General features: G+C 41.4%; 1 protein-coding gene across 2 annotated transcripts in view; it reads left to right on the forward strand.

Moving 5' to 3' along the window:
• acsl3a (acyl-CoA synthetase long chain family member 3a) overlaps positions 1 to 21,432 on the forward strand; it is a 38,367-nt gene that overhangs the window by 15,247 nt on the left and 1,688 nt on the right. For both annotated transcript variants that reach the window (XM_030403416.1, XM_030403425.1), the window contains exons 4-14: positions 3,568 to 3,677; positions 4,732 to 4,870; positions 8,056 to 8,206; positions 10,578 to 10,701; positions 12,314 to 12,385; positions 16,273 to 16,412; positions 16,536 to 16,708; positions 18,346 to 18,420; positions 18,876 to 19,067; positions 19,527 to 19,641; positions 21,206 to 21,363. In XM_030403416.1, coding sequence (XP_030259276.1) covers positions 3,568 to 3,677; positions 4,732 to 4,870; positions 8,056 to 8,206; positions 10,578 to 10,701; positions 12,314 to 12,385; positions 16,273 to 16,412; positions 16,536 to 16,708; positions 18,346 to 18,420; positions 18,876 to 19,067; positions 19,527 to 19,641; positions 21,206 to 21,363 — 1,449 coding nt within the window. The remainder of the gene's footprint in view (positions 1 to 3,567; positions 3,678 to 4,731; positions 4,871 to 8,055; positions 8,207 to 10,577; positions 10,702 to 12,313; positions 12,386 to 16,272; positions 16,413 to 16,535; positions 16,709 to 18,345; positions 18,421 to 18,875; positions 19,068 to 19,526; positions 19,642 to 21,205; positions 21,364 to 21,432) is intronic.

Consider the following 21,432-nt stretch of genomic DNA (forward strand, 5'->3'; position numbering starts at 1 on the left):
GAAGTGTATTGCAGATAGAGCGAGTTGGTCCAGCTATAGAAACCAGCAAGAGCAAGCTGCATTTTGAAAGTGCCCAAAAAAAAAATCCCACCTCCTCTGTTCATGCCTCTATCTGTTGCTACTTTCCACAATATCTTGTATCTTTCTTTGCCTAACAAGTACATACATTGTATATACAACTCTGTTAAATGTCACATGATTACATACAAAATACTTTTCACAGACTCTCTGCCATTCTTGTACAACTAGCTCACTAATAGCTTTAGCTGTACACCTGCCTAGTCTTATGGAAGACTCTGGTCATGTACAATAAGTGCATGAGCAGAGTGCAGGCAGGTACGCAGGTATACAGATTCCCTGTCTACTTATTTCATACCGGCTGAATGAAATGATTGAATGGGCTTATTAGAGGTTTGCGACAGTCACAGATACAGTTTTTTCTTTTCTTTTATATGTCAGAACATTTGATTCATTGATAGCTGCCTGGATGTTGAGTGATTTTCTACAAAAAAATTCTAGAGTAACTGACCAAGCTAGCCTAGCTTCAAATTTATTGAAGAACAGACGATGGCAATAAATAAAACACATGGTAACAAGTGGGTAAGAATGCCAGAATTTGCCTTTTTATATTTTTCATCATGCAGTCCCCTGGCAAAGGTTAGGAAAAGCCGTCGACAGTGCAATTTATAGTGACATATAGAAAAACATTGCAAACAAGCAGGGCATATGGATAGCAATCGAGTTGAATGCCCACATGTGTATGTATTAATTGCCTAGTGTTTTAAATGATATATCTAAGTGTTGTAGTGGTCTGATGTGATTTGAATATGTTTTTCCACTGGAAACTCTGACTGACCAGGCTACTGGCTGAAGGCATTTTTCTGCTTTGGAATAGTGCAGTCTCCTCTTATGGAGACACACTAGTGACACGATTAGTATTGGTTCTAAAGAAGGGGTGCACGATATTAGAAACATTGCCATGTCTATATATTGGCCTTTGAAGTGTCAATTAGTGTCAAGTTATAATTGGGAGAAATGGAGGTAAATGACTGATCAAGTCTGGGTCATGTGGGGGGGAAAGTCACCACTGCCCTGCTGGTCTGATCAGCACCAAACCTGAAGTGTTGAGGCTGTTAAAGCAGCACAAGCCCGTGTTTTGTTAGGGCATGTTCAACAATAATATGAGAATAATGTCTCTTCTGTGAAATGAGATCAAAATTGTACTAGAATTAAGTGAGTTAAGGTTTTCTCAAGGAACCAGAATGCAATATTATTAAACTGTATCATATCCACATCAGCACATTTACTATAAAAAGTCGCAAACTTTAGCCCTCATGGCTCCTACTGCTGATGCTACCAAGAGGACGCAAGTATGCAAGCACACATACCAGTGCTCCATCAGACATGTGCATTTAGTCACAACACACACCCTCACATACCAGTACTGTTTATATCCCCAAAAGAGCTTATCATGCAGTGAGAGCTTGTGTGCCATTGGCTCGAAGGCTGTGCTGAGGCCTCCTGAGGTGGCTGATGATGTCGTTCCTCCAAAACGAGCCAGAACAGAAGGACTGAGCGGTGTAGACAGTGCACGTACATAGTCCATCCTCACACATACTTCATTGTCTATATAATGACTCAATATACACACAGAAACGTGCATACACAAAAACACGGAGTTGACAGAAATCTAATGTGTTGATGCAGTGTGGATAATTGGATTAATATTTATTCACAAATATATAGATATTTAGTCCTCAATTCCTGGGATGTATTTATCTACACGCGGTCTACTGCATCTGAGTAAATGAGAAAAACAAAAAAGCAACAACTGTTCGTTATAATGCAGTCAAGTGCAATATGTTTCCAACACTATACCACCACAAACAACAGCTTCAGAAATTAACTATAAGTAGAGTCAACATGCAAACAGCTAAAGCAGTCGTCTCAACAACAGAACATCATAAGGTTGGCAGATGCATCAGATAGCATTTATTGCAGGGTAATCGGATTGTATTACATTTTTCCATCTTTTTTCTTTTAACCAGTCAGTTCAGCAAGTTCATCCCCAAGCCTTCAAATCTTAGGGCTTATGCTGCTTTTCAGAGTTGGAGCTGGAAAATTTCCAACCTCTTGATAGAAATAAGTACAATGGAATAGGGCAAATCCATCTACCCTTACTTCATGAGAGAAAACTTCATTTAGGAGAGACTGAGAGTGAACATGAAGATGTATTGCCATGTGTACAAATGAGAATGAGAAAGTCTTTGGTGGCTAGACTCCATCGTGATGAAGTAATATTTGGGGAGGGGATGAAGCTGTGCGTAGAATAGGAAAACCCCCGATAAAGTCCAGACACTGGTGGTGGTGATAGAGGAAGAAGAACCCTTGAGATCTGACAGCGGGTGGAGTTGATTCTGGGGAGAAGAACGTAGCCACTGGATGAAGAGCTGGAGGAGGATGGGTTGGAGGAGTGTTGCACAAATGCCTGAAAAGACAACTGACAACAGAGAGGAGAGCGGTTTTAAGTTTGAAAGCATATGCATGAGTGGCTGATAGTGTTCGAGGCGCAGTCTGGTTGGTTAAATGGATAGAGTACATGAAGAAACGCCCATGTCAGGTGAATGGAGGGAGCAGGGAGAGAGGGGAATGAAAATGGTGGCACCCATGGGTAGGTGGTAGGATGTATTTCTAAGTATAAAAATGCCATAAAATAAAATGTTTAATGTGTCTGCACCCTCATGTGTTGTTTTTCCTCCTCTGTTTGGTGTATAAACGCTAAGCTGCACTTTTCTTGTGGGTGTACATTTGCCAAAGAGACATAATTTTGTAACAGTCAGCCAAGGTTTCTGTTCACTTGGAGGTCAGAAGTTGGACATTTCAACCAGGAAATTCCAACCTCAGATGTTGACACAACATTCATTTAGTGGTACTTCCCTTGAATTAGGCTTAGACATCTGGTTGTCATTTTGGGAAAAAGGCACACAGTTCATTGTGGGCAGTTAGCTGGATCAAAGAAAAACAATATGTTGTCTGTTTATTCCAAGAACTGTGACGTATAACCAATAATCACTGTCTTTTCAAGTAGGAAAGCATTTTGTTACAAAAGGGTCAGTGTCTGATAGTGAACTTTGATTGACGGTGACCAAGTTCTATTGGTGTATATGCATTTATATTAATATGTATTTGTATTGATATATATTCATATCTTTTTGAAGAATAACAAACAAACAAAAAGTTAAATGGTAAAAATTTAAACTTTTGACTGAAGGACAATACAACTTTCAATGCCTCTGGTACAAGTTCCTCAAACAAGTTTGGAGTCAACAATAGAGAGCATCCGTTGCAAAACTAACCATGGCTATATCATAAAGTGAGTTCAGTTTGGTCAATCTTTGTTTGGGTCAGCTTACAGATATGTGTTCTCTCTACATTGCAGTTACATTTTGTCTAGTAATGATTAATTGTGTTACAGGACTGGCTTGTAAATATGCTGACGAAAAACAAGAATATTTTTTAATGTGTATTTTGTGATGGCATTATTTTTGTTATGGCTGTGTGTTGCAGTGGTTACCCTTTACTCCACACTAGGAGGTCCAGCCATTGCTCACGGGCTGAATGAGTCTCAGGTTTCCCACATCATCACCAGCAGAGAGCTCCTGGAGACGAGACTCAAGGTAAGAATACACACCTACCAAGACACAAACTGAAAATGTGATATTATTCTCTCTGCACACATTTGAATTAATGTTGCCTTGACAGAAGCAGCAGCTACACATGGTCAGCTGATTATAAAGTCTCAGCATCACCCAACCACAGACTTTTCATGTTCATCTGCGCAGGGTTAATTGAGTCATACCGTAATAACAGACAAATAATAGTATAATACACAGCCATAATGAAAATGTTGCATTTCAAGGCACATTTTCTTTCATTTTCAGGTTGACAAACTCTACCTGCAAATGAAAATCTAAGTAAACTAATAGGGTTGATGCTGCAACCAGTATCCATTCCAGTATGCAGAAAGACGATCCAATATGATACGATTCAGGGACGATACATTCCAAGTACAACCCTAACCCTAAATAATAAATAAAGCAGCTTTTGATCAACCCGTATCAATTTCAGGCTTAAATTATCAGCCTCCAGTTATGTCCACCCACATCCGGTTTAAGTCTTGCTCCTTTCAAGTATTCATATGGATACAAATGATTTAGTTGGTTGAACATATTCAAATACAGATAATGGTATACTCGCTCATCCCCACAAACTAAGTGATACCACTGATCCAAAGTCTGGCAGTGTTTCCTAACATCAAAATGTCTCTTGACCACCTCATTAGAACAATAATATTATAACAATAGGCAACTTCTAAGCCACTGTTATCTATCAGAGAGAATCTGAGAGGCGGTGTGTGTCATCACAGAGTCATAGAAACAAAGAGAGATGCACGTGCTGGCTGTTAAGGACCCTTTTTTGAAAAGTTCAATCCCCAAAGACAAATGGTGCTCTGGCATCCATCTCCCTTTTTATCGAGGTGGCATAAACACAGCTCCTCTGCTCACTCTCTCACATCCCCTCTCAGCCCAAATATTGATGAAGATGATGTGCATGTTGCTTTTCTAAGGAGACACCTGGTTTTCATCACATGATGATGTGTACACAATGCGTGCACGTTTGGCATATTTGTGCTCATGATTAAATGTGTGTGTCTGTGTGTGTTTGTGTCAGGCCATCCTAATTGAGGTTCCGAGGCTGCAGCATATCATTGTAGTGGACAACACACCAACCTCATGGCCTGGATACCCGCGTGGCATCAGTGTCCACAACATGGCTGCTGTTCAAAAGCTAGGAGCCAAGCCTGAGAATGGTTTGTGTGTGTGTGTGTGTGTCTGTGTGTGTGTCTGTGTGTCTGTTTGTGCTTTTACTGATTTAGGTACAGTAGTTCTCATAATATAAACAGAGTTATTAGGGTTACAGAGTTACTACTATGTGGTTGTTCTAAAACATTTTCAATTTTTTTGAGTTCATTTTCTCATGGTCCTCTAAATCATCAGTATCAGTAGATTTCATGTAAGCATGTTTGCCCACAATTTCAGTGAAAGACAACACTAAAACCAATAAACCAAGTTATTCAACTTCTAATGAAGCTTATGTAATTAGCAAGTGGTCTGCACCTAGCTCTCATCGCCTTATCAAGTTGATTATCCAACTGTTGCCTATTAGCACGTTCAGCAGGGACAGACTAATATCCACATTTAGTCAGAGTTGTTTTCAGGTTACCTGACAGATAATACTCTCCTTTTTGCTTTGTTTTGTCTCTGCCTGCTCCTCAGAAATACATCTGGCTTTTTAGCAGAAAGACGATCCATTATGATACGATTCAGGGACTAAATAAGGACCTAAATAATAAATAAAGCAGCTTCTGATCAACCCGTATCAATTTCAGGCTTAAATTATCAGCTTCCAGTTATGTCCACCCACGTCCAGTTTAAATCTTGCTTTTTGCTTTGTTTTGTCTCTGCCTGCTCCTCAGAAATACATCTGGCTTTTTAGCTATTAAATGTTCCACTATGTTCACCTGCTAGATGCTAACTTTGTCTGTGTGCTGTTGTAGTGCTGAGCAGGTCATGCACAGTTCTTATATCAGAGCTTTGTTTTTGCATTTAATAGCTGCCTGTATTTTGGTGGTTGCAATCTGCAACAACCAAGCTAGATGCCACTTAAGCTTACAAACTGGACCTTTAAGGCAAATTAAGAAAAATCATTCCTAAATGCTACCCCCCGTGTGTGTTTCAAGCTGTGCATCTCTGTTGTTTTAAAAGCAGTGTTTAAAACTCTAAGCAGTTCAGATCAGTCCCACTCTAAACGGGATTGTCACGGTTGAGTATTTCTTAGAGTAGGCGGGTGGAGGCGGATTGGTATCAGTCCCATTAGGTCATGTGAATGAGGAAGTGCTCACATCTGTGTCAGATTAGGGTTGATACGATGCTTATTCAGTTAGTGAATTGGTTGAATGAGGAAAAACCTTCGCTCCCTCCTCGCCTTTTATTGCGGCCCCTTGAACTGACTGACCCAACACAAGAGAAGCTGGTAGTATCATGTGCAGATAAAGGGGGAAGGAAGTAGGTTTAGGAGGGGAGGGAGGATGGAGCACTGGGATATAGAGGAGGGTCATGTTTACACACAGTGCTGTTAACTTCACATGACATCAACTCTCAGAGCACACACTCCTACATGACTCGTATCTGAGTAAGAGGAAAGGGGAAGAGGGGAGGCCCTCCTCCTGACTGCAAATTACTTTACTCTCCTTCCTTCCTTTATTCCTTCCTTCCTCTCCTTTATTCCTCCCTTCGTCCTCTGTTTGGTCTTTGATGCCTGCTGCGCTCCATCTTAGTTTTGCCTTTGTTCCTCGAGATGCAGAGCAGAAAGCAGAGAGAGACAGAAGATAAGTGATTTCTCATTCCCACATGAAGAGTTCACTGCCGTCAGCCAAGCAAACCACTGACTGGTTGTGTTTCCCGCCTTTTATTTATTCAGATAGATGGTTTCAGAGAGGGATCTGTTGCCCTGTTGCCTAGACACGTGACTGTCTTTCCAACTATCGCCTGGATTACATTCCTCGATTTAAAGAAACACACAACATTTCTAAGAGGCCTTAATTGCCTTAAACCTCACCTATGGGCAGACATCGCAACAACAGCAACAGGAATCATGGAGGAAAAAAGGAAGCCATCTTAGGACTCTCCCTCAGGCAGCATTATGTAACACCGAATTATCAAGGCTTAAAAAAACAATACTCTCTCAGTCATTTTGTTGGAGCCAATGGTCCTGCAAAATAGGCCAAAGACACCATCTAGCAAGCAGGTGCATTGTGAAATCAAATGCGTGCAATTGAACATTCCTGGGGGATTACTTGGCCAAAGGACAACCTACGTATTTCTGCTGTTTACCTCACAATCGTCCTGTAAAAGAGTTGTCACAGAGATTATTTTCCAAAGTTTTAAAATCCTTTGCAGTATTATAAACTGCTGTGCAGCATTTTGGCATCTTAGAAGCGTCCAGATTAACAGATCTGTCACACAAACTGGACCTCCTGTGTTGTATTTCATTGTCTTTCCTGAAGCAACACAACATATCCCCTTGCATTGTCTTACGCATGGCTGTTTTTGGTTGAACAGCATCTGTAACGTCCTCCTTGAAACACCTCTCATTGAGAGCACAACCTCTGTCACTTTTTTAAGTCAATTTTTTACTAGCCACTTCTGTCACTTTGTGTATGTAGGAAGTGATATAACTATCGCAAAGTGTGTAATGCCAGTCTTATTTGTGCAAATTACTGTATTTTGGAAGGGCTTACATACTCTAGTGCCATAGAATGAATGGGTTTGTTTCAAGTCTAACCCAGGGCATTAGAGTTAGCATCGCAGTCTGCACACTCTTAACACTTACCTTCAATCGTCAGCATGGGAATTTACATTAGAGTAGTTGCAGGGAAGGTGCCCACCAAATATACACAGTGGAAAGCTCTGATAGTAGAGATAACGAATGACATGATTGAAGAGGAGTGACTGAGGAGTGCAATGGAGCGTGTCAGAAAGTTAATAAAGGAGATGATGTTTTTTGGCGAGCACAGTCAGATATAAACTCTCCACTGTGCCAAGATGGGCCTGATTGTTTAATATCACGGCTGACTGTTTTCCATCCATGTGTTTGAATTTCCACTCAGCTTCTACTGAATTACGGACACTTTTAAATGTTTCCTTGGCCTTTGACAGCCACCGCTTGTTTATCCTGCACACATGCAACAAATGGAACAGACAGAGAAGAATGTGTCTGTGTGGACAGTTTATAAACATGGAGGCATTTTTGTGCCTAGCTGTTACTTTTCACAATTTACAGTGTGTGTGTGTGTGTGTGTGTGTGTGTGAGTCAGTTATTATATACACAAATCACAGCGTCATGTTACAAGTCATACTTTAATGCATTTCTGCCTTAGTCAGCGCATGAGTATGTTTTATACATCTCTGTGTGTTTCCTCTCTTTACATTGCAGCGGCACGTGAGCGCAAGCAGCCGCTGCCTTCAGACATTGCCGTCATTATGTACACCAGCGGATCCACGGGCATACCAAAGGGTGTCATGATCTCCCACAGCAACATCATCGCTGGCATCACGGGAATGGCCGAGCGGATACCCAACCTGTGGTAGGCAAATCAAACGCATGTCTACAAAACATATGTTAAACTCTTGCATATTTTAGTACTGATTTCTATGTGGATAGCCAGACTGTATACATGCAACATATTTCCAACAGTGTCTGGCCAGATATGTAATGTAGGCTATGTGTTATTTGATCAGATTTCACTTAGATTTTATGTGTAACTCAACAGTTGACCGTAGTAGACATAAGAGTAGTCTGACTATTTTTTTCATATCCACTAAGATTGAAAAATGTGTTTATATTCCTCAAGGAATGTGCTAGTATCAAAAAATTCTTATTCCTTTTCTTTCCAAGAGTTAGCTGAGTGGATTAATTCCGCTCTCATGTCTGTGCACAAGATATATAGCAACAGCCGGCTGGCTAGCTTAGCACAAAGACTGGAAACAGGAAAACAGATAGACTGGCTCTGTCTATAGTCACATAATCCACCCACCATAAAGTTCCACCACAGGAACTTTCCCCAGGTACTAGAAACAAACTTGACCGTATAATGTGCACACCTGAAAGTGAACTCTGAGCCATGTATGGGAATATTTTGGAGGCACGGAGAAGTGGTGACATAAATGGTGAGGTGGTGAATTAAAGATCATCGATCATTTTTGCACAAGAAGTCTGATCGCTGTAAACATAAATACTACCGTGCCACCTTTGCCCTAATTCGCATGCATGGACTTTCACCGTCCTCGCACTGCTAGATGACAATGTGAATGAAATAATTAATTAACAATTAAGACGTGATGTGTAACTTCCACCTAGTCCACCTCGTTCTCTGTGCCCAAAATGTGTGGTTTCATTGTATCATTCTCATCCCTCAATCTGCAGGCTCATTTCTATCAATTAACATTCATAAGGTGCTTTGCATTTACCATTTATGGCAGAATGTGGGTGTGGAGAGGCAGGGATAAGAGGCAGATCCATGTGCGCACATTTCCAAGTTTATTTTAGATTTATAGAAGGAAATGCCGCACTGTTGGATGTTGACCAAGCTCTACAAATCAGAATATGCGTTTCCTCATTTTTACGTATACAAACATTTGTGTGGATTCTCCACAAATTTGTATATATGACAACCCAGGAGCTTGCCGGACAACTAACAGGCACTCAAGAAGTCACTGCCCTTGGCCAAAATATAGTCCAAGACATCCAAACTCTCTGTCACTCACAGCCTGGTATCTTTACACTTTACACATACCGTTTTTGAATGGATTGATCAAACAAACAACTTGTAACATATGGATTTGTAAGCTTCAGTGGGTCTGGTAGGTGGAATTAGTTACCTTTTTGCAGAGCCGGGCTACCAGTTTTTTTCCCTGTTTCCAGTCTTTCAGCTAAACTGAGCTAAATGGCTGCTGCCTGTAGCTTCTTATTTACAGTACAGACATGAGAATGTCTCAGTGTGTCTAAAGAGGAGACGGGCAGCTTAAATAATATTATATCAGTGCAGTCAGGTTATTAACTTCCTGTTATCTGCTGTCTTAGTGGCTAAAATGTTATTGGCTATACGTTTGTTTGACAGCACTGTGTTTAAGGAAAAATGCAAAATGCTCTTTCAGGCAATCTTCTTGGTCGAGGCATCCATGTCAACTGAGCACGTGCACAAGTATGAGTCAGCCAGCTATTACCATCATACGACACCAGAGTTTACATTAAAACAAAAAGTGACCCCTCTCTCCGGGGAACCAGACGGGGGTTAGAGGAAATGCAGACGGGAGGGAGGTCGCTATGGGTGGAGGGAAATACAGGGAGGATGGGAGTCAGGGTGAAAAAGATGGAGGTTAAAGGGCTTACGGATGTTACGATCTCAATCAGTCTTCTTATTATAATGATGGCTTTCTTCTGTGCGTTAAGTAATATGACTGTGTAAACCTCCTCCTCGGGGATGTCATGAATTGCTTACACGTCCAATGAAATGTGATTCCTTAGAATTTGGAGGATCCAGAGGAACATGTGCGTTAAGTAATATGACTGTGTAAACCTCCTCCTCGGGTATGTTGTGAATTGCTTACACGTCCAATGAAATGTGATTCCTTAGAATTTCGAGGATCCAGAGGAACATGTGCTCAAATAAAAATGTGGCCAGTGGATAATTTTGAAGTCTAAGCAAAGGACAAGATCGCCCTACTTTTGTGCAGATGACCTCTACCATTTATCTTCTAAAGATTACTATCATATGATTTTTCGTGATATCTTAACATAATTGATTACACAGCGGAAACTGATTATAAAGTAGATTAGAAATGTTTATATTATATTTATTCATCTTTGGTGACTCAATTTGAGCTCTTGCCTGAATGAGATGGCACTAGTTACAGTATGTTCAGAGCTGTTGTAAAAGAGTGTCTTTGTGTTTACAGTGAGGAGGACACCTACATTGGCTACCTGCCTCTCGCCCATGTACTGGAGCTCAGTGCAGAGCTCGTATGTGTTGCTCACGGCTGTAGGATTGGTTACTCCTCACCTCAGACTCTGGCTGACCAGGTACTGTAAGACCAAAACAGGGCCGTTTTCACCTTTCATCATAAACTCAATACTACTACCTCTAGTACCTGGAGTGCAGTATTTCTTTTTGCCAGCTGACTTCTTTTAGCTAATTTAATTGCCATAGACATAGGTCAATCTTGTACAGCTAGTGTTTGTAAATGAACATAAGTATTTTGTCTACCAACCATAATGTGTCTGTAAATTTGATTATGGATAACTGTAAAGTACAGAAAGTTGGATCAAACTATAACTTTGTCACTCATTTCACAATCTAGTCTTAAGACTTTTTGTGGCTTCACTTGTTAACGCTACATGCCGCTACTATGCAGACTTTGGGAATCCTGTGAAGAGTTTTTCTCTCTATTGTTGGATCCCACTGCCACACTAAAGAGTGTCAGTTTTTGATTCTATATCAAAAGTTAATTGAAATGAGCTTTACATTTCTAGATCAAAAGCAAAGAGGAAAGAAGAATTTGAAAATGTAACAGGTGTAATAATCTAACAATGACATAGCCGTCAGTTCTGAAAGAAAAATTGAAATCGCAATTTGAATCTAGTTGTGGATTTGAAGAATTGTGACATCTCACCTTGTTTTTGTGTTTCATAGTGCACATCACTTTGATCCAGATAGTAATCTTCTAAAGTTCAATACCACCACCATATAGTGCCATAAATAAAATACTATTTTTTGCATGTTGTATTATCTTTCATTTCTGAATTATTTTTAAGAGATGAATTCAAAGGTAGATCTGACTATTTTACATGCAAAATGTATTCCAATGGGGTAAAAAAAATAACTGCCTGCTTAATCTTCATTTTGTGACATAAACCTGCTCCTGGTAATGATCTACGAATGAATAAGGATGTCCAGGTGACACTTTGGTCAGGCTCCATCAAAGGAGATGCTGTGCGCACCTGTTGACCCAGTTACGGGTGACTTGGATGTAACACTGGCAGGAACAGTCTGTTGGTTTAAATTGCAAACTGTAGAATAATTTGTTATATTGAGACACTTAATGGAAGCATGGCGGTTTCTATACTAATTTACAGCAGGATGGTGGTGCTTGTTTAACCTGTGGATCTGCTGTGCCTAATTGCAGATTGTCATCAGTTCAGTTACAGACCGCAGCTGGAACAGACAACTGCTGCCTCTAGGTTACCAAATAGCATGACCAAATATTATTATCACAACCGCTTTGAGCTGTTTACTTGCTCTGAGCAGGCAGGCAGAGGGTTGTGCAAGGTTTACTCATTCTTTGCACACGGATGTCAGTGTGCTCCTGGATTTGCATTGCCACAACCTCCATCACGCCTGTCCTTCCACTTGGAAGCACATAGAGTCACCACGATATAAAACAGTCAAAGGGGTAACCTTGGATCACGTCAGGAAAATATCAGTCTGCTAGTACAACTGTGCATCAACGCAAAATAGAGAAAGAGAGCAAAGAGAGCATTTAATATGTAATAGTCAGTTATATTTCCTATATTCTATTTCGTAGATTGTACAATGAATTTTAGCATGGTTTACAAATCTTGTTTGAATGAGACAATTCAATTCTGATGTGTGCAATCATTTTTTTTTTATATTGCTTCTGTTTCCCACCCAAAGTCAACAAAGATCAAGAAAGGAAGCAAGGGAGACACCAGCGTCCTGCAGCCCACTCTGATGGCAGCTGTCCCGGTATGTCCCGACAGTACAATCAGCACAACACCATGTATCATGCAGTACAATGTTTGATAAGCTGTGACCTTTACAGTATCTCTCATTGAGTCGGTCTCCCTTAAGTCTGTGTTTAAAACAATACTGTTTGGTCTCATCTGGCAGTGAGACAGATTTCACTCGGTCTTTGTTCATAGTCCAGCTGTGGAGTAAGACTGACAGAGTCCAGCAGGCATGGGTCTGCTGTGACGTACATACTCTTTGCCTCCTGCTGCTGGCCAAAGCTGCTCTTCATCTCTAAACAGTGTTAAACACACAGGGGCTAAAATGGCATATTTGAGGTTGGCTAATCCTGCTTGTCTCTGAAATATGCTTGAGTGATGAATCCATTTCAGCAGTGATGACATGGCTTTAGTCAGAACCTAGCATTGCGTTATACATTTTTTCAGTGAAAGAGCAGAGGGTAATCTGTACTTAAGTGGTTGTATTAGTTTTCGAATGAGTTTACAGGGAAAGAACAAAAAAAAGAACGTAGGGTACTCAATGTGAACTGAAAAGCTTAAGTCTGTTGTCAGGGTGTTGGCATATGAGAATTAGAGCAGCTATGATTATTATTCTTATGTAAATAATGCATCAAATTAATCAAACCCACAGAGGATTATTATTCGACTCTGTAGTCCCCCTTAGTTCTACTGGGTTTTATCATCTTTCAGCTCAATGTTTTGATTTTATAGCCTACAACTTTTAGTTCAATCTCACTGCTCTCATCAACTTGATTTCCGGCAGCAGCAACAGGCAGCTGGTTTAAGTTACAAATCTCTGAACCCCACTGCAACCCACTGTCTGCCTTGTGGAGCTGGGCAGCAAATGATATACCAAGTTTGCTCTGATTGGTCAGCTCACACACGCCTGAACTAGCTAACTGGTTTCACACTTACACATGTTGCAATGAAGTTGTCAAAAAAGTGTGCTGGTCCGGGCAGCCAACAACAGAGCAGCTGTGCTTAGTTGGTGACATGGTGACGTAGTGTGGTGTCAATCAATTAATCAGTCAATTTTTATTTGTATAGAGCCAATTCGCAACGGACAAATGACACTTCCCAATTTGAGCAGGTCTGGAGTAAAATCTTTAATTAAGAAGTCATGGAATTAAAGGCGTGACCACTGACGAGTCATTAAAGGAGCACCCGTTGCCGTGGACTTTAGGCTTCTAAATTTCAAGACCCTGTCCATGCACAACAACCTGTATAACACTGAGAAAAAGCACTACAGGTCTTCTTTACATCGGCCCCTAAAAACTGAAAATCAGTCCAACTCTGTTAGCAAACATGTTGTCGAGCATGTCCCATAAACAGTCAGTCAGTGACTGTGATAAACGTTGAGCAGTGGTCTACTTTTTGTGTTTGGATAAGTTCCAGTGACCGGTAGCAAAGGGTTTAAGGGAGGTGTTAAGCATGATGGACTTTATGAATATAAAAAATTTTTCCACTCTCCTTTATTGAAAAAAGTACTGATCTTTAATCATTGGAAAGCCTTAAAAATGATTAATGTACGTGTACCTGCGTAGCTTTGTTGAAACTTTCATTACTGCAATGGCGAAAATTGAACTAAGCCCCTGACAATAGGAGTTCCCTTGATCGTGTTGGTTAGACTGTATGCCATGTACTTGAAGACATTGTGCCCTCGCTGCTGTATTCTTTTTCTCTCTCACACAACACGAGCTCAGCCCCACCACCACCACCAACCCCACCACCCCCCACACCCCCCCATCTCCCAGTGGTCGTAGTGTAAAGGGCAGAGGGCCCCAGTGTCTGGAACCATTCACAGCTGTAAACAGAACGTGAGAAAGCCCCATGTGGTTATCCCCACGACACACACAAATACTCATACACACACATACAAATTGTTTGCTGTGATATGACAGCGGGCTGCTGCATGAATCCTGTGTCGACTTCCTCTCTCACTGCTTCACACACACACGTACACACGCAGGGACCGGCAGGGTTTTTTGTTTGTGCCCTTTTCCCCACTTAAGTATGAGTCCAGCTTTTTCAAAGCACACACAGCTGATTATGATGATGAGGTGTTCTTGATCTGTTGGTTAAAGTTCTCACCACTCACCCCTACACTCCAAAATAACACCAATTCCTTTGATACTGCTGTTCCCAACACACTGTTTTACTTTTGTACTTTTGTACTATTGTACAGTGTCAAATAACCTGTATAGAACAATTAAATAGCCTAGATCAAATGACCTTGGATAAAAGGATGAGCAGGCAGAGAAAGGATCAAAGTCTGGTATATTATGAGATTAAAATTCATATTTGTAATTGTAGGCTTAGTCATATGTGACAAAATATACCTATACCTTTTATAGTGTAGCCTATAGTGACATGACAAGGCAAAAATCTCTTTTTCTATGCCTTTTTTATTACAGCCCACAGAACAAGGAATGCATAGGCATATGCTATTCAAGAATGTAGATTAGTGTGCTCAGAGGATTAGGCTTTATCATCAGGCCTAAGAAATACAGCTCATTTGGGCGGTGCCAAAATGCAAAAAGTGCTGTGCAAAATGTATTTCCTCACTTCCGCCATCTGAGTTCTCAATGTCCCTATCTCCATGGGAAACAACCACCAACAACTGCACTAGCAAACAACACAATTAGAAAGGCTAGTCCCAACCTGGTTGCTAACAGTGCAAATGTTAACAAGCGATTGGCTCTTACTTTTTCTTTTGCAGAGATTAAGTTATTCTAAATGCCAGGGCTTGCCTCCCCATGTGTAAATGTTCCACTAAAACGGTGTTGCGGAAGATGATTGTGACTGGTTTAAAGATACACACACAAACAATAGCATTTTTCCCTGTAGCGTAATGGGTGCAGCAAGAATGCAAGAATATTTTTACAGGCGTAGGTTCAGTTCTCTTACTACCTCCCCTGCCAACTCAAAAGCGGAACAACAATCCCCCCATTCTGCGACAGGGAATAACGGCATGGCGTTCCCTTCTTGAACTGGATGTCTACAAGGAGAATCAATGTCTGTTATTTCTACAATTTGCTGTACTTTCCCCATGCAAGACTCAAACTAAATTATTGATTCACGCAACTTACCTACTGTACCATATACCACACCCAACTACCTGTCAAAAGAGCCCTTTGACAGTGGAGGTTTCAGATCTGCTGGAGTTTCATGCACAGGTTTCACTCTCTCCTGCAGGTGAAGGAAGTTTACTCCAATTCTGTATTTCATTTAGCCTGCACAGAGATTGACCCTTGTGGATTCCTTTGGCTCCCCTCTTGTTTTTTTGTAGGTCACTTGTGTAAGTAAACCATGTGGGAGCCTCGCTGTTATGCAAGCAAACTTTAAAACTTGTTGTCCACATTGTACTAATGTGTTCCTCTGGACTCGTTGTATGGACGTATTGCATTCAGAGAAAGTTGTTCTGTTCTTTACCAGTTCTGTTTTTATACGAGCCCTGGCCCCCATAAATCATTGTGTTCCCTTAGACTGGCTTCCTTAAGATTTTTTTTTTTCTTACCATATCATGTCATAAAATGTATCCCAAATCATGTTTGTTTTTATCTCATCATGTTTGTTTGTACTGTGCCTCTGTACTTAAGATCCAGTACTTTGGCTTGGGTTTGTGGCATAATCTCCACTCTAAGGTGTCAGGGCTCCAACTAGGCTCCATATTAGGAGCTGTAATGGAAATGCAACATTGCTGGGCTAACACTGACCGATGTTTGTCTTATACTCCAATGTCTGGCTGTGTCTTTCTCTGCATTTTCAGTGTATTTCAGAGTTTTCCCTCTTCCTCACTCTTCTTTATTTTATCTCCTCGTTTTGTCTTCCTCTCAATTCTTTCTCCTTGTCTCAACATCCTCTCTGTCTCCTTACTGGTTACAGGAGATCATGGATCGTATTTATAAGAACGTGATGACCAAGGTGGAGGAGATGAACTGTGTCCAGCGAACACTTTTCATTCTGGCATACAACTACAAACTGGAGCAGCTCGCCAAAGGATACAGCACACCTCTGTGTGACAAGTGTGTGGATAAGTTGTGACTGTAGCATCTTAATATGAGTTACAATGAACTTCTGTAACCCGTGGAAGAGCATGTTATTCTCCAGGTTCTCATACTACTCCTGACTTCTGTTTATCCATCCAGGCTGGTGTTCAAGAAGGTTCGCTCTCTGCTGGGAGGTCAAACACGGGTCTTGTTGTCAGGTGGAGCGCCGCTCTCTGCCGCCACACAACGCTTCATGAATGTGTGTTTTTGCTGCCCAGTGGGTCAAGGATACGGCCTGACGGAGACCTGCGGTGCTGGAACTATAAGCGAGTGTAAGCAGTACAAGTAAAACTTGTGGTCCCTTTGCAAACTGTGTAAAAAAAAAAACAAATAGAGCTGGTGTTTATCAATTTAAATCTGGTACAAAGAATCAAGCCCCCCCGAGGATGAATAGCAACAGCTTTGGGGATGTTTTCGCTTTCTTCTAGTAAGTGAACATTTGCATTTGTTTTTGTCCAATACTTTGGTTTATGACCAAGCACCTGCAACAAGACCTTCCCATCAGGCTCAGAAGCACTTAGTGTCTATCTCCTATAAGCAGACAAACATTGTACCAGCTAAACATCTGGATGTTAGCATTGTCTTTGTGAGCTTGTGAGCATTTAGCTATACCACTGCTGTGTCAGTGTCACAAAGCCACTATTGTGGTTGCAGATCCCAATTCCAATTCCCCCGGAACCCTCACAGACTTTGCTGAGAGTATCTGGTAAGTGTTTAGTGTTTAGTGTTAGTCAGAGGTTTCAAGGGAAAAAAGTTCCCCGATGGTTTAAGAGGTTATTACTTGTTTTTGTTGTCTTTAAAAGTGATTTAAGTAGAGAATGAGTTCTAGGAGAAAAGATGAGATCTTGGGTAGTGATTTGGAAACTTACTGTTTGTAGATTTAAAAAAATGCATGACATTTTTTAGATATTCAAACGCGGTATTATCTGGATTATCATTGTAGAACATTTTCATGTAACCATCTTTTAAATGTTCCGGCACTATTAACCTCAGATAATTCCCTCAGGCTGCAGAAACGCTGACTCATGGAATGTGAGCATACAGGGCTGAAAATGACTGCTAGAGGTCCCTCATGCAATGCACAGTCTGACAGCTGGACAGTCCTGGACCTGCATGGAATTACCAAGAGTGGACATTGGGATTGGGCTTAGTCTTGTTTATCTGCAAAAACTAAATGTGGAGGACAGCAATAATTCAGCAGTAACGACTGCTTTTAACTAGATTGAAATTAAAACAGTGATTGTCTCCTTTTGAAGATTCATTAACCGGAAAAGTTGCACATCATTGAGCAATTGTGGGAAGTCTCTTAGAAAATGTTTCCACAGCATACAAGTAGACATACAAGTAGTGGGAGGACAAGAAGAGGGAAAGAGAATTTAACAGCACTGACGGGAAAATGGATGAAAGGAGGGTAATAAGCAGATCTATTGTGCGTGGGAGGTAGTAAACATAGGAGGGAGTAGGTAATCTGTTTTGAACAGAATGACAGCAATGTGGAAAAATCAACATTAGCGAGTCTGACTCTTTGTCTGCTCACAAAAATGCAGACATTCCCTCTTCCCGCAACACGAGAATTCATTTTCTTAACTCTTTGCAATGTGCGTAAAACCATGCCACTCATATCTGTGGTGACGGTTTTGAACTTAGTAGCTTATCTATCTCATTGCCAACACACACAGTTTTTCAGATAATTGAAAATCCTCCCAGCCTTTCCCAGGCAGGCTAAACCACTGCCCGTCACTCTCCACTGTGGTCATTTGAGCCAGGAAAACACTGCTCTGTGCTCCTTTGGGATTGGGTTTCCATGGCGAGGGAACAAGTGAGGTCGTGTTGCTATGGTAATAAATTTCATTCCTTGATGCTAGCGTGCTTCCTGATCTTGTCTGTATGTGTGTGTTGTCTGTTCCAGTGTGGGATTACAGCACTGGGAGAGTTGGGGGGCCACTGGTTTGCTGTGAGATCAAGCTCAAAGACTGGGTGGAGGGTAAGTGAGACTCACATACAGTCCATGCTGGAATGATACACAGTGTCACGTGGATTCACAGGGAGACACACATCAGTGCTTGTTGCTTGTCTTGCTTCATCTCATGCACACACAGACACTTTACACCAATCCGTCCAGCATTAATCATTCCCCAGGCTCATGAGTCCATAACCTTGTAAGGACAGCATACTCCTTTACTTCTTTCCCTTCCACTCCTGCAAAACCTCCATCTTTTTACGTAAGGGATCATAACTCATTTTTATTACGCTGTTGAATTTTGATGTTTATCAAGTTGACTTTATCGCTTGCTTGGCTCGCGGAGCAGAAAAAGAGTTTAAAGTAAACACGCTGTCAGGGTCTTATCTCCGCAAAATCATATATTAATTTAGCAGAATGAGGAGACTTGAATGTTTGTCCACATGCTGTTTTCCACTGAATTCAAATCCTGCTTTCAGGTGGTTACCGTAGCACCGACAAGCCACATCCAAGAGGAGAGATTCTGGTCGGCGGACCCAACGTAACCATGGGATACTACAGGAACGAGGCAAAAAACCAAGAAGATTTCTTCGTAGATGAGAACGGCCAGCGGTGGTTCTGCACAGGAGACATCGGAGAGTTCCACCAAGATGGATGCCTCAAGATAATTGGTGAGGAAAGGTGGATGGAGGGATGAGGGTCGAACAGAGAAGTGTAGTGGATACAAAGCTGGTTTTATAGGTGCAGATTACCACTTGGGATAATCTGTCCTGCTGCAGATACCGCTGCTACATCAAAAGCACAAATGATCAACATTGTGCCCCAGATTCCTGGATTTGTTCCAGGCAACCTCTCTGTTCCACTCCCATCCATCAGTCTGACAGGGAACCTTTTAACAAATCAGATTTTTACCTCACTTCCAAGAATTACTGCACAGTCTTGTTTACTTAGGCAGAGACCCTGAATATTCTCTGTTATCTAGATGACACTGGTCAGATACACACATGTATACACATGGAAAATGGGTCCTTCCCCCAGGTTTCTCCCTTCTTCTTGTGAAATACAAGCGCTTGATGTGTGCAGTGGTAACACGCATGTTATCACAGGCAGATTTTCTGCTTGGTTTCCAGACCGAAAGAAAGACTTGGTGAAGCTGCAGGCAGGAGAATACGTCTCCCTGGGGAAGGTGGAGGCCATGTTGAAGAACTGCCCTCTGGTCGACAACATCTGTGCCTATGCAAACAGGTGTGTGTGTGTGTGTGTGTGTGTGTGTGTGTGTGTGTGTGTGTGTGTGTGTGTACAATGTGATGTTCAAATGTATACACAAATCATGAAACATCTGGATTAGACTGTTAAGAAGATTGTTATTGGCTCACATTTGGTCACATGTTCAGTTCAGTTAATTTATTTTAGCTTAGCTTCTATTCATTCACTTCCTCGTGCACTTTTTTAGTAACTTAAATCTGAAGGCTAACAGAGAATTATTAACCACTTCCACAGCTTTATAGGCTATTTTTTGACTCACTGTATTTTCTTTTTTTAGATTGTTCAGTCTCAGTACTCTCATCAAGCCCTGCTCCTATCAACAGCAGGTGGCTGCATACAGCAAAAAGCTGTAAAGCCGACCTCTCTCAACATGTCTGATTCTATCCTCTGTGAAATGGAACTTTGATTCCCACAAATTGAAAGCATTCCTTTGGCAGCATCGAGACCTCTCGTCTCTTTGTTGGACACACACCAGTTTGGCTCACTCCACATTTTTCAGTTTCTCTCTCATGTGTATTTGTATTCTCTGTGGACTTTCTTTATCAGCAATGTTACAATGTTTTATGATGTTGCCCCCCAAAAAACCGCTGGCATTTTGGATTTTGATGATTTGGTTTTCCAAACAGCAGGTGGGCTGTACGTGGAGGAGACTTGATGTTATTGATGCAGCCTTTCAAGATAGTCGAAACTAAAGTGGTAGTCTTGTGGCGAGAGAGAGAGAGAGAAAGTGAAAGACAGAGAGAAAGGGGGCGGCTCCAAAATTTTAAATCAATACGTGACAGACAGTGTTGATATTGTGGCCTGCCGCCACAAATAAACAAATCTGTGGGAAATCCTGCAAGTGTCAAGGCCACTGCTTGACAGAAAGTGAAATGCTTCTGGTGAAGCAGCAACATAACAGGATATAAAGCACCCTGGTGATCAATAGTTACTTCATATAGAGGCTCCATGTACACATTACAGAGCAACTTATGACCATAATGCCTCTGGGATTTCTATTGACAAAGTAATTTCTGTTGCTGTGTAAACTTTTCTGTCTATATCTTTGGTCACCTCTTCCACACTTGTCATATCCTGTTTATTATTTTCACATACTGTTCTTAAAAGCTGCTCTTACCAATATTTGTGTACCAGTACCAAGTAAGTGAGCGTGTAATCTAAAGGTACAGAAGGCGGTGATGCTCCTGCTCCATTTGATACCATAAAAAGCGTTTCACACCTTGATCCCGATGACCGTATTTCTGCAGCCTGAAATGTTTATTCAGCTGTGTGTCACTGTGCAACTGATAGTGCATATAATAACTTACAATCTGTTCACACTCTGCTCTGACACATTACGTCTTAATTTTCCTTTTATGGGCAAATATCTCACTTGTTGAGGAGCTGATGATTTGTGCACATACATGTTCCATGCATGTACTCCATCACCCTGCACGTCCGAACATCCAGTTTCCAGATCACACAAAGATTCCAGTGTCACTTAACCCTGTTCTTCTTCCACTCTGACATCCCCCTCGTTGTCTCCTCTTCTCCCACTCTGCAGTGATGAGACATACGTGATTGGCTTTGTGGTGCCCAATCAAAAGCAGCTGCTGGCTTTGGCTGACCAGTATGGTATTCGAGGCTCGTGTGAGCAGCTGTGCAACACTAAAGCCATGGAGGAGCTGGTCCTCAAGATCATCACTGAGGCTGCTCTGGCAGGTGAGAAGCGGTCAAAGAGGAGGTGAAGCTTTAGCTCAGAGCTCCAGGTCGACACTGTCGTGTGGGAAC

Source organism: Sparus aurata, chromosome 2 (assembly GCF_900880675.1).
Source record: "Sparus aurata chromosome 2, fSpaAur1.1, whole genome shotgun sequence".
Lineage (NCBI taxonomy): Eukaryota > Metazoa > Chordata > Actinopteri > Spariformes > Sparidae > Sparus > Sparus aurata.